Source organism: Carya illinoinensis, chromosome 9 (genome assembly GCF_018687715.1).
Source record: "Carya illinoinensis cultivar Pawnee chromosome 9, C.illinoinensisPawnee_v1, whole genome shotgun sequence".
Taxonomy (NCBI): domain Eukaryota; kingdom Viridiplantae; phylum Streptophyta; class Magnoliopsida; order Fagales; family Juglandaceae; genus Carya; species Carya illinoinensis.
This window is the reverse complement of record NC_056760.1, coordinates 28,720,927-28,740,832: the sequence shown is the minus strand read 5'-3', so window position 1 is coordinate 28,740,832 and position 19,906 is coordinate 28,720,927. Positions and strand designations below refer to the sequence as shown.

Below are 19,906 nucleotides of genomic sequence, written 5' to 3'. Positions count from 1 at the left end.
GTTCAAAGGTGTAATAGGTTTTTATCTCCACCTGAAGGAGGTTGAATAGTGAATTTGGGAATCCTCAAGGGGTAGCTTGAGGCGAGGACGTAGGCAGTGGGGCCGAACCTCGTTAACATGCTGAGTTTGCTTCTCTCTTACCCTTACTCTTTATATTTATTGTTATTTCATATTTTGTTTATATTTTATATTATATATTTGATTTATAATTGTTATTTTTTTTAATACAACTCAATTCACCCCCCCTCTTGTGTTAGTCATCTAGGCAACAAGAACAAACCAAACCATTCCACAAAGAAAAAATGCCAAAAAGATACAAATGAAATGGCTAAGTGCCTTATTTATAGTGAAAACATAAAAAGAAACCCTAGAGTGATCCCATACAAACAAGGCCTTGGATGGGCCCCACATGGCTCTTGGCATGGCTTGGTCCATGGTGGCCTAGGTTGGCCCACGGCATAGGCCATGGCCTGGTTGGCATGACTGGACTGGTGCTGGCATGGCATGGCCCAAGCTGTTGGCCTGGGCATTGGCCAGCTGGTGCTAGTGCTGGCCTAGCATGGCCCAGGTAGGGGCCTAGCCAAGGGCATGCTGCTGGGGCTACTGTTGATGGAAGTGCATGGCCCAGGCAGGGGCCTGGGCGTTGACATAGTCTGTGGTCTGTGCGGCATGGCTGTGGTAGTGTCAGGGCATCAGCCATGAGCCCATCAAGGCTTGTCATGGCATGATTGGTGGCTTGGTCGTGGCCCACAAAGTATGGGGTTCTGACACCTTATTAGTATATATATATATATATATAAATGAATCTTTCTTATGAATGTGTTGCCTCGTAGCTTTTAACAAATGTAATGATTCATAAACGAAAAGTTCTACCATAAGCTCCCACACATCACATATCATATATAATTTTTTATTTTTTATTTTATTTTTATCAAATATGTGGTATATAGACAATTAATAGAAAAACTCAATTAACTTAAATAGAATAAAAATAAAAAAATGAAAAAAAAAAATTAAAAATTAAAATAAATATGATATATATTATACAAGGATGAATAACGTCAAAACTCTTTACTGTCCAAAAACCCGCTCTCCTCCGGATGAGTTTCCTCCCTCCTCTGAGTAGCTTTCCTCATCAACCCTATCTGAAACCTTCACTGAAACAGAGCATCACCCCACCTAACCCCATTAAAGCTTCCACCACCTAACCCCATTACTCCTTGAACCTACTCATCTTTGACTCTCACCCATCGTAGCTTGACCCCACCTCACCAACCATTCAATCATGGAAGAATCAAACCCGGATATTGACTACCTTATCACACAAACTGAAGCTCTAACCTAGGATGATATAATTCTAGAACCACAAATGGAGGCAGTTGAAGCCATTTCAAATCACATCTTGGTAGGTAAGCTTATCTCCTCCAAGCCTCTAAACAAATATACGTTCCACACCACCATAAAAGTCGTATGGAGTTTCATCTCAGGACTAGTTATAGAGGACCTGGAGCAAAATACCTTCCTCTTCACTTTTCCAACCCCACAGGACAAAAACAGAATTTTTCATCAGCGGCCTTGGAACTTCAAAGGGTATCACTTGTTATTAAAGAAATGGTTGCCAGGTTACAGGAGGTTGATCTTTGGTTCTTAGCATATTGGATTCAGATTCATGGGCTTCCCTTAGAACAGATGAACCAAGATAACACTGAAAAAATTGGAAGAGTTCTAGGCAATCTTCTGGAATTTGACCAGCATGCAGTCTCAGTTAAGGGGTCCTTAGAATTAGAGTTGAAATTGATACGTCAAAGCCTCTCCAAGAAATTTTTTTCCTACCAAGAATCAACAGAAAATCAGTAAAAGTGACCTTCAAATATAAGCGTCTTTCTGAGTTTTGCTTTATCTGTGGTAGACTTGGCCATTGCACCAAGTATGCTCTCACGACCAAGGGAGGAACTTAGAGCTTCAGTTTGGGATGGGTCTGCGGGTTGAAGGTCAAGATCAAAAGAGACCTCTCAGGGCTGATGAGCCAGTGCACGAAGCTTCCCATATGGAACTCCAAACTCCCACTGTGCCACTTCCACCTTTCAGAATCAAAGAACCCATGAGCAACATCAGCATTTCGGTCAACAACCAACCAATCATCAAGCAATCCCAACATCAACCTACACTAAAAGGAAAAGGCAAGCAAACATTGGAAATAAGTGGTGAAGCAACAAGAAACTCAAAGCTGCATCAGAGAATGCTTTTCAAGGGCAATAGTAGCGAATTTCCTGAGTTCGGCACTGTTCTTCTCCTACCTCTGAACCAACAGTTTAGCAATCTAGCAAGCCCATGCAAAACCTCTTCAACACGTGGCATCATCCTAGACCAACAGACAGCACATTCAAATGAATTTAAAGATTGTAGCGGAAGTCAAGTGCAGTCTCTGTTTCCCCCAGCTACTGGCCCATTTGTCATCTTACAGGCTAGTCACCTCAATTTGCCTTTCCCAGAGGAATCCCTAAATTTCTCCAACCACATGGCCCAAACTGCTCCATACATAGAATCTCCATATACAGACAACCCGCCGGCACACACACAAAAGGCAACTCAGCCTTTATTCAATCCCATTGACTTTTTTAATCAAAGCACTTTGCTACAAAGTCCAAGCCTAAATCGGGAACCATCAATTTTTCAGAAACTCATTGCTCAGCTTCAAAATGATTCCAACCCGCATGCAATCAGGGCCCAAAGCCCAAAATTATCTTTGATGGTCAGCCCTTCAGGCTGAGCCTGCCTTACCCTCAACCCACACCAAATGGATCCAATCTCATTCTCAACTCAAACTCAGCCCACACCAATAGACCAACCCACCCACCTTGATCCATCAACCCCAAAATCTGGTCAGCAATGGCCAAGTGAAGTCAATAAAATTAACCAAGCACAAGCGACCCAGCCACCAGACACAAAATTCCCTTCTGACCAAGCACCAACCAAAATTCATTCTAACTAGGAAAAAATACCAAGGAAGAGGAAGGAAACTCCATCGGGCAACAGAGCATATTTATCTCCCCCTAAACACAGCAATCCCAAACCAACAGTCGGTGAAGATGAAATATCAAGCAATAGCCCATCCTTTATCAACACTGGAAATCAGCAACTGGGCGACAACACTACTGCCTTCTTGTTCCAACCAGGCAACACAACAAGCTCACAGAGGTGGATATCCCGAAGGGCCCCAAAGAAGCATAGATTTTCACCCTACAAGCTAGAAGACGAGCACCAGCAGGGTAATCTCTACAACTCTCCAGTCATGAATCTATTCCCTTTAAATCCAACGACTGAAGCGGCAGGGTCTGAACTGCCCTCAGATCAACTATGAAGATCCTCACTTGGAATTGTCGGGATATTAGTCGACCCCGTGCAATTAGAAATCTAAAGTCCAACATCAGGACTCATAATCCAGATGCTATCTTTCTTTCTGGAACTCTTTTGCATGATGTAAATATTGCTGCTGTTGTAAATAGACTAGGATTTTCCCCTTTTGTTTATAATCCCCCAACTGGGAAATGGGGTGGGCTTTTGTTTATGTGGCGTAATGGTGTTGATGTAGAAACTATCTTTATTTCCAGCAATGTAATAGCTATGTTAGTTTATTCGGATCCTGCTCATACTCCCTAGTTGCTCACTTTAGTTTACTACCCAGCACAGAAAAAACACAAACCAACCTTCTGGAACATTTTAAAAGAGCTCTCTGAAAATTATCCTGGGCCTCTGCTTTCTATTGGAGACTTCAATTCAATTCTTAAACAATTTGAAAAAACTGGTGGTAGGCCTTTTGCAACCTCATCTTCTCCTAATGATCTAGCTCTTTACATGGAACAACAAGGCTTAGTTGACTTAGGACACAAGGGACCCACTTACACTTGGACAAACAACAGACAAGGCCAAAACAACATTAGAGAAAGATTAGACCGTGGAATCGCAAATCTTCAATGGAATAATCTCTTCCCTGATGCCAATGTAAAAACTCTCCCTAGGATTTCCTCATATCACTCACTAATCCTTTTGGACACATCAAATTGCCATCAAGGAAAAAAGTCTTCCAAATTCGAAGAATTCTGGATCAGGGATCATTCTAGTTTTGAAGTGGTTCAGACAGCTTGGCTTACCCATGTGGTTGGTACCCCTACCTACAACCTTACTAGAAAACTCAAAGCCACAAAACACGCCTTGAAAAATTGGAACATCAATTCCTTTGGTCACATTCAAACTACCATCACGAATCTCACCTTCAAACTCAATGATCTTCAAAATGCTCTGCCAACCCATGATTCTATCATTTTGGAAGAGAACATCAAAGAGAATCTCAACGAGCAACTCAGACGAGAGGAATCCCTTTGGCGCCAAAAATCGAGAAATACTTGGTTAACAACCACTGATCTCAACGCCAAATATTTCCACAACTCCACGACCATAAGGCGAAGGAAAAATAACATCAACTTTCTCAAAACTGAAATAGACAATGGACCTCAAACCCCTTTGAAATCAAGGAAAAGTTTCAAAGACACTTCCATGGAATTTACAAGTCCACCAATCCAAACATCCCTGAAGATTTTGAAATGCTTTTTCCCAACAAAATCACTGAAACTGAAAATGAGTTTCTTTGCAAAATTCCAACTGAAGATGAAATTCTAACCACAATCAAGAAAATCCCTTCCACAAAAGGCTCCTAGTCCTGACGACTTTACAGGCCTCTTTTATAAGCACTACTGGTCCATCATAAAAAATGATCTTCAAGATGCCATTAAGAGCTTTTTCACTCATGGAAAAATTCTAAAAGAAATGAACCACACAAACATTGCTCTTGTTCCCAAAATGGACAATCTGACAACAGTTCACCATTTTCGACCAATCAGCCTTTCAAATGTTGCTACAAAATCATTGCAAAAATTTTAGCAAATGGCTCCCCCCACAGGCCTGTTCCATCCTGAAAGAGGCCTTAGACAAGGAGATCCCTTATCTCCTTTCCTGTTTATTTTAGATAGTGAGGTTCTCTCGAGATTAATCCTCATAGAGGAAATCAGGCATAACTTGAAAGGAATTAGTATCTCAAGAAGGGGCCCTGCTTTCTCCCACCTCCTCTTCGTTGACGACCTCATTCTCTTTGATTCTGCTACTGAAAAAATTGCCCAAGCGTTTGCAAGTTGTCTTGAAACTTATTCTTCTTGGTCTGGTCAAAAAATTAATTTTGGAAAATCCTCCATACATTTCAGCAACAACACCCACAATAGAATCATAAGAGATATCAAAGAAATCCTCAATCTCAAATCTTCTCCCCCAAAGCTACTTTACCTTGGCCTTCCCCTTCTCATCCAAGCCTCAAAAGAAATGTTTTTAAAAAATATTCAAGAAAAAGTTCAGAACAGGCTACAAGGTTGGAAATCAAAGGTTTTGTCCCAAGCCGGTAGAACTACCCTTATTAGAACTGTCGCCAGCACCATTCCATCCTATTTCATGTCAACTGTGTGAGTTCCAAAATCTATCACTAAAAATATGGATACATCCTTCCGAAGATTTTGGTGGGGAGTCGACAACAAAAAAGTTTTCACGCCCAAGTCTTGGAAATCCATTTGTCAGCCCAAATCTTTAGGTGGTCTTGGCCTTAAATGTAGTTATCTCTTTAATAGAGCTCTGATCTCAAAATTTGCTTGGAACCTCATTAACAACATTAGTGGTATCTGGGGAAATTTTTTGACAAGCAAATATTTGAGAAATGCTACTTTCTTTGAAGTGAACCCCAAACCAACGGACTCTTGGTTTTGGAAAGGCCTCCTAAAGCAAAGAGATTTCATTAAATCAAGCATTTGCTTTCAGATTAACAATGGCACAACTGTTAGAGCTTGGCTTGACCCTTGGATCCCGTCTCTGCAGAATTTTCTACCCCAACCGAACCCAAGTATCCCTCACAAGGATCACAACCTTAGAGTTTCAGAATTAAATTTGAAGGAGCCAAGAAGATGGAACACCATTCTTCTCCAAGCTCTTTTCTCAGTAGAAACAGTAAATGAAATCCAGAAAATTACTCTTTCTCTGTACAACTACTTAGCCATGGAGGACAAAATTAAATGGGTTCACCACTCTTCAAGAAAGTTCTCCGTCAAATCAGCCTATGCAGCCTTAATTAACACTCAACATAATGATCTCAATTCACAACTTGCCGAGATTTGGAAAAACTCTGGAAGCTTAAAGTGCAAGATAGGTTAAAACTTCTTCTTTGGAAAATTCACCACAATATCTTGCCAACTAGATCTCTGCTTAAAAGAATCATTCCTCTTGAAGATGAGCAGCTTCTCTGCCCTCTGTGTAATTCCGGAGAGGAAAGTCTCACTCATCTTTTTCTCAGTTGCCCCTTCTCTAGGATCCTTTGGAGACATTCAAATTGGCCAATAAGCATTGACCAGATTACACCCCTCTCAATCACAAATTGGATACAAATCATCCTAAATCCAGAAATAGAGTTAGCCTTTCCTGAAAATGAAGTTCATGATTTTCAACTCTTTGCTATCCTCACCATGGACATCCTTTGGTTAACCAGAAATCTGGTCATTCACAATTCCCTGAACCCAAGCATTGATCAATATGTTTCAAAAGTTTATAGTGCTTACAAGGATCATAGTCAAGCTTGGATTTCAAAACACCAACTTGAAGAGGAACTATCACTTCATGGACGCCTTCCCAACGGCTTCCACCTATTATCTTTTGATGTCGCAGTCAGAAGCCATGGTAGTGTCGCAACAGCAATCTGCCAAACTGGAACTGGAGCCTCGGTCTTTGTCAACACAAATTTTCTGCACAACACCAATCCTAATGTAGGAGAAGCTACAGCAGCCCTGCTAGCTATTCAAGAAGCTCACAATAAAGGCTTGAGAAAAATTTACATTCAAGGAGACTCCAAGCAAGTAGTGCAATCGACAAATAATCTAAAGCAAGCTTCAGACTGGAAAATGCAATCAATCATCAGAGACATTAAGCACCTCTTGAGCAGATTTGAAGACTAGAAAATGGTAAAAATTCATCGATCTCAAAACCGATGCGCACATGGCATTGCACAATGGGCAGCTTCCAATCTTCTCTACGGAAGCATACCCCTGATTTTAATTCCTCCATGTCTAAGTTTTCATAGTGGAAATGATCCCCCTTCTTTTGTGTAAATTTTTTTGAACTATCATTGAACTTTTTGTATTTCTGGACTTTGTTTTGATTTTGTAATGAAAGTATCTGGCTTAAAAAATAAAATAATAATAATAATGATAATAATAATAATAATAATAATAAAAACGTCAAAACTCTTTAATAATAACTATGAATTAGACGGTACTATGAAAGTTTTTGTATCTTTTCCCATTTTTTTCCTTTTTGGCAAAATAAAGTTTGCCTTGGTTTCTTGGACGGTCGCCCCAGAAAGAAAATTTTATCATGCTTCCCATCATCCTCATCTCCTAGCTCGCTCACATCCCCAAAATCAGAGACCACACCACTCGTTGTTGGAAACAAATCAGAAAATCATGTTGTCTTCGTCCCCCTCCAGCCCCCGCCTGGGGTCCCCCAGCAGTTCCCGGTCCGTAACGGAGACCGTTAACGGGTCCCACAACTTCACGATCAAAGGTTACTCGTTGGCTAAAGGGATCGGCGTCGGCAAGCACATCGCCAGCGACAACTTCACCGTGGGAGGCTACCAGTGGGCCATCTATTTCTACCCGGACGGCAAGAACCCCGAGGACAATTCCACCTACGTCTCCGTCTTCATCGCTCTCGCCAGCGAGGGAACCGACGTTCGAGCCCTCTTCGAGCTCACTCTTCTCGATCAGAGTGGCGCCGGCAAGCACAAGGTCCATAGCCATTTTGATCGCTCCCTCGAGAGTGGGCCATACACCCTCAAGTATAGAGGCAGCATGTGGTAAGTGTTCTTTCCTTCTCCTCCTTTATATTTTTGGTCAGTAATCAAGAATTTTAGGGTTTTCAATGGATGTTTTGAACTTCTTGTGCAAATATGGCATTGGTCTTTACAAATGAATGGGATTTTTTTGTTCCGATCTTGTTGAGAAATTTGTAGGGTTTTGTTCAATTTATGGTATGCATATAGAGTCTGCTGGTAGAATGTTCTAAGTAACATTATATTTATAGTCTTTTGCTTTTCTTTTTAATTTTTGGAGTTTTAAGGTTGTGATTTACTTCTTACGTATAAAAAGAAGAAGAAGAAGAAGACCATGACAAATGGTAGAGCGAACTATGTGCCAAATTATGTGGTACAAGCTATGCAAGCGATTTCTTCTATTTTTCAAAGAAGAAGCTTGTTTTAGTTGGCATTTAACTGTAGGGATAGCACTATCACATGGTTGTGTTTTGCTCTACACACTGAGATAGGGATCGAAGTTGTTGAACGGTGCTGAGAATTAAAAAAAAAAAAAAATTGCCACATACATTTTATATAATAAAAACCAATTGTATCATAGTAATTTGTACTATGAGTTGGTAATTTGTATCATAGTAATGGTCTATTGTAGATATGGTTTTTCTCTCAAGGGGTGGCCTCGGAACTGACATGCTTGAGGACCAGCAATAAAGCTTCTAAAACTTTAATTTTAACTGATTTACCAGGTATCTTGTAAGGAGTCCATCTTTTCTCCTTCGCTGTTTCACTCTAGTTGCAGTTAGGTTGCCCCATACTTGGGATAAATTCTGTTTGCTCAAAATTTATACATTCTTAGTACCTTATCACTTCATGTGGAATATCAAGCCTAAATATTTAGAATGAGTTCAATTTTTTTCTAGTCTAGAAAAAGGATACTTTCAACATTCCATCACCTTGTGCATTGCATAACATAAAAAAGTGGATATAAATTTAATACCCTCTTACAGCATGTGCTTTTTTTGACCCAGCATACATCTGTTGGTAACATCCGACTAAAATCTGTTGGAAGGATACACAATAGCTTGGAGACTTCTGCAAGTGGTTTTCGTGTTTTTGAGCCTTTTCAACTATTTTCTTCTCTTCTAAATAAACTATTTTTTATCCTTTTATTTTGGTCTTCTTTAATGCTTAATATTCTGTCTTTTGGTAAATTTACATTTTCTTTCTTGGCTTATTAGGGGCTACAAACGATTTTTCAGACGGAATATGCTTGAATCATCAGTTTTCCTGAAGGATGATTGCTTGAAAATAAATTGTACTGTTGGTGTTGTGGTTTCTGCTATAGATTGTTCAAGACTACACTCCATACATGTCCCTGAATCTGATATTGGAGCACATTTTGGTATGTTATTGGAGAACGAGGAATGTTCAGATGTTACTTTCACTGTGTCTGGGGAAAAGTTTCATGCTCACAAGCTTGTGCTGGCTGCTCGTTCTCCTGTGTTTGAAACTGATTTTTTTGACGGAATGGATGAAGATAATCCTGAAATAGTCATTACAGATATGGAACCCAAGGTTTTTAAGGTAGCCTTCTCCAAAGAATAGTGTTTCTGCTTCCCTCATGCCTGGGATATAATGTGGCATGGTTTTGAATTGTTCAGGAATTGGGTTTTGCTCACAGGTAGAGCCTACAATAAAGTTTTCGTTGTTTATAACACTTTCTTGCTTGTGATGAGCAGGCCTTGCTTCACTACATCTACAGAGATACCCTTGTTGAAGATGAGGATTTCTTGGCATCAACTTCATCTTGCACGCCATCTTTATCTGACACATTTGCAGCAAAACTGTTAGCTGCATCGGAAAAATATGCTTTGCCTAGACTTCGGCTGATGTGCGAGTCTGTACTCTGTAGAGATATAACTGTAGATTCTGTTGCCAATATTTTGGCCCTTGCTGACCGCTATCATGCTTCAGATCTAAAATCGGTTTGCCTAAAATTTGCGGCTGAAAACCTTGTTGGTAAGTTCTTCCTGCTTGAGTTTTCATGCTTAGATTTTCTATCTTGAGAAATTATAAATGGAAGCCTTACACCAAACACATTCACCTAACCAACATGTAATTTGTCATTTTTGCTCTCTTCTATCTTAATGCTTAAATATGTGTTTAAATAGAATGACAAAAATGACAAATCACATGTTGGTTAGGTAAAGGTGTGTGGTGTAAGGCTTCCTTGTAGAATTGCTCTTTCTATCTTATATCAAACACCGTGGACGTTGCTGCGATTGTCTAAGCAAAGTACAATGTTTTGAGTCATTATGGGTTTGCTAGTAGTTCTTCCTCATCACTTATCCTCCTTCCATTTCCCTCTCTCTAAACCTAACTTCTAAATAGTAACAAAGAAAACTTGCTAGGCCTTCAACAACCGCGATTGTCCTCTTTTTTATTATGTTGAACACAAAAAGGGAACACTGACTGTTGCTGTTTTTGGTCATTGATGTCCACTTGGTGTGCTGAAGTCTCTAATGTCATCGTTTCTTAGTTGAGAGGTGTCAGTTGTGGGTGCCTAGTGATGCCTCTGGTTAAGCTGGTGGTGATTTTCATTATCTTTCCATTTAGATTAGATTTCCGGTCATTGTTGCCACCATGATCAGTGTAGGTGGCAGAAGCTGAGTTCCTCGTCATTTGTGCCAACCATTAAGCTTTTTATTGCCAAAGACTGCAGTAGTTCCACTTCTCACTGGTGGAATTAAGGAGCAGTGTTTGGTTGTTGGGTCGGCTCTCTTGTTTTGCTTCGGATCGAGTCTATTCCTAGTTTGGAATATGGCTCTATGCCTATCTAAAATAGCAGATGTTTGGCAAAGTGAATATGGTTATCTTTATCTGTGGCAGATGTCCTCATCTCTATTTAACCTTATTCAGCAAATGCATGAACCGACCCAAATATACGTGGGCCAATCCATACTTGGTCCAATTCACAACCCTATATGGTACATAATGGTTTGAATCTACACTTGTTAAGATTGGTTTGGACTCAATACAAGCTGATGCTTTCCGATATGAAGCTTATGCATGCTGATATAAGTCCATGCCAAGCCAGTACGGGCCGAAATTCTCCATTTTAGTGATGTTTTGTGTTTCTTGTCCCTTTTTCTCCTGTTTCATCCCCATTTTTTACCTTTGTGTGATGACTCAAGGTAGGCTCAAGCCACGTCTAGGCCCCTTCTCTAAAGGGACAAGTCAATGTTATAATTGTAGCCCCCATTATATAGAGCTTCAACTTCTCTCTCTCAAGCAATGTGGGATCCCATTCACTACCTTCTTATACACAATCAGACAATTCCATCTCCATCCCTTAAATCCCTGACATCCTCATCAAGACAAGTCCATTATAGATGACATGGCTCAAGTCTCATAGTTCTTGTGGAGTTTGGATTTACTCTTAAATGACTTGTTAATATTACATTGGAGTGCCTTGAGATTCATTATAAGGGTTTGAACTTTTCCCTTCCAAGTAATTTGGGATCTCATTCATCAGCTTCATATACACAATTACAACAATTCGGAGTATTACACGTACAATCTTGATTCAAGCTAATTTCTTTGGCTTTCCATCCATGTCTGTATTATATACTTTTGTGTTGGTTTAATGCCAGTTGGATTGGTTTGTGTCGTATTTTTTCCCTAATGGCTACCAAGTTTGAGCCATTTTCATTTACATCTATCCTTCTGTCGGGCTTGGTGACCGAGGTGTACGTAATGGATGTATGCTAAGGGTGATGACACTCAAGGTGTTGAACCTTGTAAGTGGACTTTTGTTAGAATTTGCATGCTAGGGCATCTAGGTCTATCAATTAGGCTGTTAGTCAAGATACATCCCAAGTTTCATAATTGATCACCATACCGAGGTATGCATATGCTCAGCTATCGTCTCTAAACCGAGATGCTTTACTTTCCACAACTACTTCTGTGATCATGTACTATATCCACGTCTTCTTTCATTTGTCCGAGATCCATGGATCATTAATTTGGGAGCAGATGAATATTGATAAGATTATCCGAAGTCTTCAATTTTGAGTGACTTTTTAGCAATCTTTATATATCTTCTAGGATCTCATGGCTTAAAAGAAATTAAATAGGGCATGAAGTCTATGGCCTCTATTATCTTACTTTTGAGCCTTCATCCCTCTATGGCCTCTATCATTCTCGGTTCGATCCGTCTTTGAGTCCCTCACACAATTACAGTATATTCAATTCCCATGGAGGAAAATTTGGAAGAAGATGACGCCTCCCAAAGTGGTTTTCTTTACTTGGACAGCAGCCCTAAGCAAGATTTTGACAATCGATAATCTGAGGAAGCGCCAGGCCGTTATTCTAGATTGGTGTTGCATGTGCAAAAATCCAGCAAGACAATGGAGCACCTCTTGTTGCATTGTGAGATAGCTAGAGCCTTGTGGATTGAAGTGTTCAGCCGAGTAGAGTTAACTTGGGTAATGCCTGCCACAGTGGTTGAGTTATTGGCTAGTTGGACACTTCTGGGAGGTGCCGCACAAATCAAGGCCGTGTGGAAGATGATCCCGATCTGCATTATGTGGTGTATATGGAAAGAGTGTAACATTCGGACATTCGAAGATAAGGAGTGGTCACTAGAGGACCTTAGATCTTTTTTTTTTTTTTCCATACTTTATTTCTATGGGCCATAGCTATATTCATCGCAAAAGTGTACGGAGAGATTGTGGAGAGAGTTAAGTGGCAAGGTAATCTTATCAATATTCATCTGCTCCCAAATTAATGATTGAAGGCTTGGTGAGGTAATCTTATCAATATTCATCTTTTTTTTTTTTCATGAAAGCTCTTAGTAAGATGATTGAAGGCCTAGTGGACGGTGGGTTACTCTATGACTTTTCAGTGGGGAATGGCGAGCTCAACATTTCTCACTTGCTATTTATCGATGACACTCTCATCTTTTGTGGTGCACACCTTGGAAACATTCAAGCCTTGAGGGTGCTACTCCTTTGTTTTGCAATTGCATCAGGCTTGAGTATCAACCTTGTAAAGTTTGAATTAGTGCCAATGGGGGCTGTCTATGAAACGGAGAATTTAGCTACAATCTTGGGTTGCAAGATATCTTCTCTACCTATGAAGTATCTTGGCTTACTTTTGGGTGCCTCGTTAAATTTGAAAGGATTTGGAATGACGTGGTCAAAAAGGTGGAGCACAGATTGGCTGCTTGGAAGAGGTTATACTTTTTGAAAGGTGGTAGGTTGCCTTTGACTAAAAACACTCTTTCAAACTTACCCACATATTTTTTGTCATTGTTCCCGCTTTCCACAAAGGTGGCTAACTGCATTGAGAAGTTACAAAGGGATTTCTTGTGGAGTGGATTGGGGGAAGAGTTCAAATTTTACCTGGTTAATTGGTCAATGGTTTGTACCCCAATTTCTGGGGAGTTTTGGGGATTGTCTACTTGACGAAATTCAATCAAGCTCTTTTGGGTAAATGGTTGTGGAGGTACCAACACGAAAGGGAGACCTTATGGAAGTCTTTTATAGATTCACAATTTGGGGAGGCTTGGGGAGGATGGTGCTCGAATGAGGTATGAGGTACACATGGAGTGGGGTTGTGGAAATACATATTGTGGTGGGCGATGGTTCTCGTGTAAGTTTTTGGTATGAAAAATGGTGTGGTAACCCTTGTCTCCAAGACACCTTCCCTGTTATCTTTGAGCTTGTTAGAGAAAATGATGCAGTGATTGCTGATCTTTTGGCCTTTTCAAATTGCTCATCTCAATGGAATATAGATTTCATTAGGGTAGCCTAAGATTGGGAGTTTGGGCTTGGGAGTTGGAGTCTATTACTGAGTTCTTTGTAGCATTGTATTTCGTAAGTATACTAAGGGGTGCCGGAGACAAGATGCACTGGAGTCATTCTAAGAAATGCATTTTTGCATTTTCTCTATTAGATCTTTTTATCAAGTGCTAACGAATCTTGGAATGACTGTTCCTGTTGAAGAGCATATGGCAGACAAAAGCTCTTTCAAAAGCAACTTTTTTTTGTTTGGACAGCATCCTTGGACAAGATCCTTACTATGATAATCTGAGGAAACGACAGGTAATTGTGCTGGATTAGTGTTGTATGTGTAAGAAGCATGGGGAATCAATAGATCATCTGCTTTTACACTGTGAGGTGGACAGGATCAAAGCTAAAAGTTTTCTTTCTTAAGTCATTATTCCTAATTTTTTTTTTTGGGGGGGGGGGGGCAGTTTGTAACAGACTTAAGTGTCCATGACTTCTACTTTCTATTGTAACCTTTAGCTAGGTGTTTCTCATGTATACTTCTTGTGTACCTGGGTTTTGCCTATTTCTATGAATATAATTTCTTGATTACCTATAAAAAAATAAAATAGCTATAGATATTAATGGCCTCAATTTCCATGATTTATTTGTTTTCACTACATGGACCTAGATAGGTTTATCTCTTGTATACCACCATCTTGTGTACTTGGGCTATATCTATCTCTATTAATAATATAGTTTACTTACCCAAAAAAAAAAAATTCTCACATCCTTATCATCCTCTTGTTTTGAGTGGTGTTTTTGTCTTGGACGACCTTCTCTCTCTATTTTGAAACCTCAGATTAAAAATCTTGGAAATGCATCTTCATTTTCTTGGAAGCTGGTCAATGGAGGCCTGGTTTTGATAGCAAAGTCCTCCCACCTCATCTCATCTTATTTTAATATCTAAATACTACAAACACAAACATTTTTCAGTTTCAAACTTTTAACTTTTTCATCTAATCATTACAACTTTCTCAAACATCCAAACAAAATACAAAAAGCAATTCAACTTTTTCAAATCCAAAAACAAGAATAATATTAACAAATTATATTCTAATAATATGTTAACTTTATAATATTTGTATTCAACTTTTTCTCTCATCTTTCCCAAAACCTCATAAAACATATTTAACTCAAACATTTCACCACTATTTATAAACTATTTTACTACTATTCACAGATCATCTCATCTCATTTCACTATCCAAACGAGGCCTTAGTTGATGCCATTGTGAGTCTTTTTCACTTCAAGCTGATCCCCAGTTGAAGTTTTATATTGAGGGGAATTTCCACAATTGATTTGGTCATACTAGATATGGTTTATTTGTCATAATGACATAATCTAGTTACACGGAATAAATAAATAATTAACCCTGCTCTCAAGCGTGGAAGGTGATGATATCATGTATTTATGATAAAGCACTGCAGCACATCTAGCACATGATCTAGCACACATCATCTAGCACATCCTGTTTATAAAAATCTTTTGCTCTTCAGGTGTTCCTGAAGTTTTTTAAAACATGGGAAATCAAGAATGGAGCCTAAGGTTTTAATTATCTTCAAAGCCTTTTTGTTTCACTGTGGTCTTATTTATCATCTACTGATGCTCTTGAGTGCCTGCCCCATTTGTTACAGCCGTTATGCGGTCGGATGGTTTCGAGTATCTGAAAGAGAACTGCCCATTGCTGCAGTCCGAGCTCCTAAAGACAGTGGCAGGATGCGAGGAGGAATTCAGTGGAGGGGGTAAGAGTCGAAGTGTGTGGGCTCAGTTTTCTGATGGAGGCGACACGAACGATAGGAGTGTAAGGCAACAAACCTGGGAAAATGGAGGGTAAAAGAAGAAGAAGATTGTGGGGCCAGCTTTCTGATGGTGATGATGGCATGATGCTTGTGGTAGGAGTTGTAGACAAGAAGACTGATATTGTTAGCATTGTTACCTAGATACTGCTGGAATGACCCTGGAAAAAAGGGAGAACAATAAACGTCAGGAGCATTGCCTCCATTGTAATGTAATGTGCCCCATTTCTTTCTCTTTCTTTGTTTCTTGCTTTCTCCTCTCCTGTATGTCAACGCTGGTTTTAGTTTGGTGGCAATGGACACTGGTTTATTGTTTAGGTTGATTAACAGATACATATTATCATGAGTAACTAACTTGTTAATTGTTATCAGCGTAGATTGTAGCTATAAGAATGTAGAAGACAACATTTGCTGATAAATCAATATCAGGCTTCTCTCTAGTCTCTACCAACCTCCTAACAGCTGATACTTGGCTGCAGTTTCAACTTTAATGATCCACAACAAAATTGTGTACTTTCTAGTCAAGACCATGGTTGCGTTGTAGATTAGACAAACTTTTCATTCCCACGTTGGCAATTGTTCCTACAAAACGGATAAATGTTGCTTACTTACGAGACTAGCTAGGCGCTATTATCGTAGACCATAAATCATATTTTCATAACATTTTATAGAAGGCCCATTTTTATATATGTGCTTTATTTTCGATACAATAATGTTGGGCCCTTAACAAATTTTGCCATTTGTTTTTTTTCATAGAAAACCACATTTTCTATTTTTAATTTCAGCCTTATAATATATATATATATATATATATTTATGAGTAATGTTACATACAGTTATAACGTGTGTAGGGATTGTGCAATCATTTTGAAAAAGAGTAAGATCTATTATTAAAAAAATTAATTTTTTTAATGTGAGTTTCATATTTGTTTATTTTTTAGTGATTACGTGGCACTTGAACACTTACCACTTCAACTATTATTTCTTTGTATATATATCAAGAAGGCGTGGGGTTCATTTTTGTGCACTATTGGACATCGTTACTTTATCATTTCTCCAAGTAGTAAGAACTAAGCAAATAGAAAATCTAAAATTAATACACAATACAGAATGCTGATGAAGTAGTAGATACTAAGCAAACAAACTCTACCAGCAAAAAGACAATCCAAATTTGACATATTACATCAAACTCGAGATCCAACTACCCCAAGTAACATATAAAATCATGAAACGGAGGCTACCCATTAGTGCTAGGTGGAGCAATGGAGGGTTTTGAAGTTTGGGTAGTGGGATTATAAGCTCCACAAGATCTATTCTATCCAAGTAATGTTAAATATAGTCGTAGAGTGCGCAAATACTGTGCAGTTATTTTTTTTTTTTAAAGTAGGGTTTATTATTAATTTTTTTTTTCGTGTAGGTCTCATATTTATTTATTTTTTTTCAAAGTGATTGTGTTGTATTTGCACACTCACAACTGTAATTATTATTTTTTTAATAGATATGGTGCCTGCATTCTCAACTAATGATCAGAAGGAATTTTGATAAGCCCCGGATACGTGTTTATGTTTTTTTTTCCTTGTACGTGTTTATGTATTTAACAATAACAATTCAATAAATGGATTAACATATTTAATAAACTGAACTAATCTGTCGAAATATTCAACTAAGAAAAACTTACTAGAGGAAGTAAGGAAGTATGACGTGTCCTAAAAAATATTTTTTTTTAATTATCATTTTCAAAGCATTTTGCTTAAAATAATTTATAGAAGATATTTCTAGAGCTTGACTCAACAAAAATAAATAAATATATTAACTCAGAAGATAAATCCCAATTCACACTAGCCGTCCAAAAACGGACATTAAAGATGCCACATGTGCTCCCATGCGCAGTTTATTTCTGGACATTAGATGCCGCATGTGTGGTAGAACTCCATGAAGAGATGGGCCAGCCTAACCCAACCATGGGCTCATGTATGTCCTAGGTCAACTTGGCACATGTCAATTATGTTATTACTTATTATTTATTTTAATTTAATTATTTATTTTTCAAATGACCTATTGGAGGTTTTTAAGTTCTAATCTTTATAAATAGGACCCTTAATCTTTGTATTTACATCTTTTGGCAAATTTCCTAGAGGATGATTATTTTGTTTAAGAGATCAACAATCGGTGCTAGACACTTAGGTTTTTTAGATGCAATTCATGAATCCCAAAGAGATGATTACACCTTGCAATTCGTGAATATGTGTGATTCATTTATCTTGATCTTGCAACTTGGTGCAATTCGTGAATCCAAGTTGTTGTTATCCTTATTTTTATCAACTTATCAATTCATGAGGTTTATTTCAATTATTGTACAATCCGTATATCATTAATTGATTTGTTACTTTTTGTTCATTCAAGTTCTTAAGTATTTTACTTTGTTCTTGAGTATTCATCATTTTGTTCTTAGTGTTCATTCTTCCATTGCTCATTTGATCCTTCCATACCCTCATTCTTGACCACTAAAGTGTTTGCCACTTTCCATAAATTCTTCCCATCATCCAACTTGCCCTAGCCGAAGTCCACTTCCCATACTTGGCTTCCATCTATATTCGGCCACCATAATATTTCCTCATTCCATTTTGCCTTAGTCATGAGTCTCACTTACCATAAGTGGCTTGCCCATAAATCCTTCCCTCCACAAAACCCTAGCCGCCCACCTCAAGCCCATATAAGGTAATTCTTTCCTTCTAGGAGCCTTGACTCCCTCCCATTTCAAATCCCTTAATTTAAAGAATTGACAATCACATTCAATCCCTTAAATCACTTTTCCTAAAATCTCTCTAATCAATTATTGACTTACCATCCTAGTCCAAATTCGAATTTCCCTCTTCCCTCAAAGATTCCCTCCATCTGGCAAACCTTCCATAATCACATTCAGTCCCTTAACTTACTCTTCCTAAAATCTCTCTAGTTAACTATTGACTTGCCATCCTAGTCCAAATTTGAATTCCTCTCTTCCCTCAAAGATTCCCTCCATCTTGCAAACCTTCCGTATCCATTTCTAAATCATCCAACCCTAGCCAACCCATCAAACTCGCCAACCCTAATCCTAGCCAAAACTAAATCTCTCCATTTACCTAAAGAGATTCCTTCCATCTTAGAATCCTTCCATATCCATTCCTAAACCAATCAAATCTAGCCAATATTCCAAAGACCACGTCAACCCTAATTTTCCAACCTAACCCACGGCAACCCTAATTGCATCCTATCCAAACCCTAGCCAATCACACAATCTCGCCAACTCTAGCCCATTCCCATAGTCCAAGGCAACCCTAGTTGCCTCCAACCCATAACCCTAGCCTCATCTCATCCACACAGCCCTAACCTCCATCAACTGGGCACCTCACTCAAGAACAAGTCTCTTGCCACCCACATTGATTTGCCCTCCCTAAACACTTAGTCTACTCAAGTTCATCATCATTTTCGTCATTCCATCACCCAAACACCAACCCTTTGTGGAAGGCCAAGCAAGTTGGCAAGGTCACTAGATCATCATCCTCACCAAGGCAAGCTCGTGGTCCTTAGTATTAGGGGCAAGATCAGGGCCCCTAACAATGTGCCTCTATGAACATGCGCTACAGCAAGTGTGCGCTTCACCCTGTAATTTTTGGCCTTTTCTACCATCCAAAAACAAAATTTTCTATGTTATTTACAGCAAAAAGTCTACTTGCACCCAGGGTTGGGAAACCCTACGTACCATACCTTCCACGTGTACAATAATGAAACGGTACGTTTCAAATTTGGCTAGATTGAAATCTCTTGTTCTTCTCCTTTTTCTTCGTTTTGGAATCTCGTATCCAAAACTCTATCTTCAAGCAAAGGTGAGGAAACAAACAGGTCCTTCAGCTTGTGCTGGATCCTAACCTCCTCGTTCTTCTCCTTCTTCTTATTACCTGGTGTGATATTGGGATTCAAACCCCTGTTGTGGAGCTCCGGCGAGTCTTCTTGGTTAGAGAAACATCTACGTCGATCGGCGCGATTGAGGAGCATTCGGAGGGTCTTGCGATTGAGCAATAATTGTCGTTCTTTCAATACTATAGAATATTACAATACCATGGCCAAAGCACCCACTAACTAAATCGATGGATCCAAAATCGTATTTTCGCAAACCATGTGAATGCACTCAAGAGGGCAGTTGAAAAAGTTCACAAGATAACTTTGAGTTTGAATGTGGTATCCCGGTGAGCATTACCTAGTTCTTATGGTGACAAGAGAGAGAGAGAGAGAGAGAGAGAGAGAGAGAGAGAGAGAGAGAGAGAGAGAGAATATATTGGCCTGTGCTATGAACATTGAAGAGCTAAACTCCCATTATATTCACCCACCCCAGCTAACTATCA

General features: G+C 39.1%; 1 protein-coding gene across 1 annotated transcript; it reads left to right on the top strand.

Moving 5' to 3' along the window:
- The first annotated feature begins 7,373 nt into the window (after positions 1 to 7,373).
- LOC122275826 (BTB/POZ and MATH domain-containing protein 4-like) lies at positions 7,374 to 15,971 on the top strand. The gene is given in 5 exon segments (XM_043085103.1): positions 7,374 to 7,939; positions 9,133 to 9,478; positions 9,634 to 9,913; positions 15,363 to 15,553; positions 15,555 to 15,971. Coding segments are annotated over 5 exon segments (1,323 nt in total). The 5' UTR covers positions 7,374 to 7,547; the 3' UTR covers positions 15,669 to 15,971.
- The last annotated feature ends 3,935 nt before the right edge of the window (positions 15,972 to 19,906 follow it).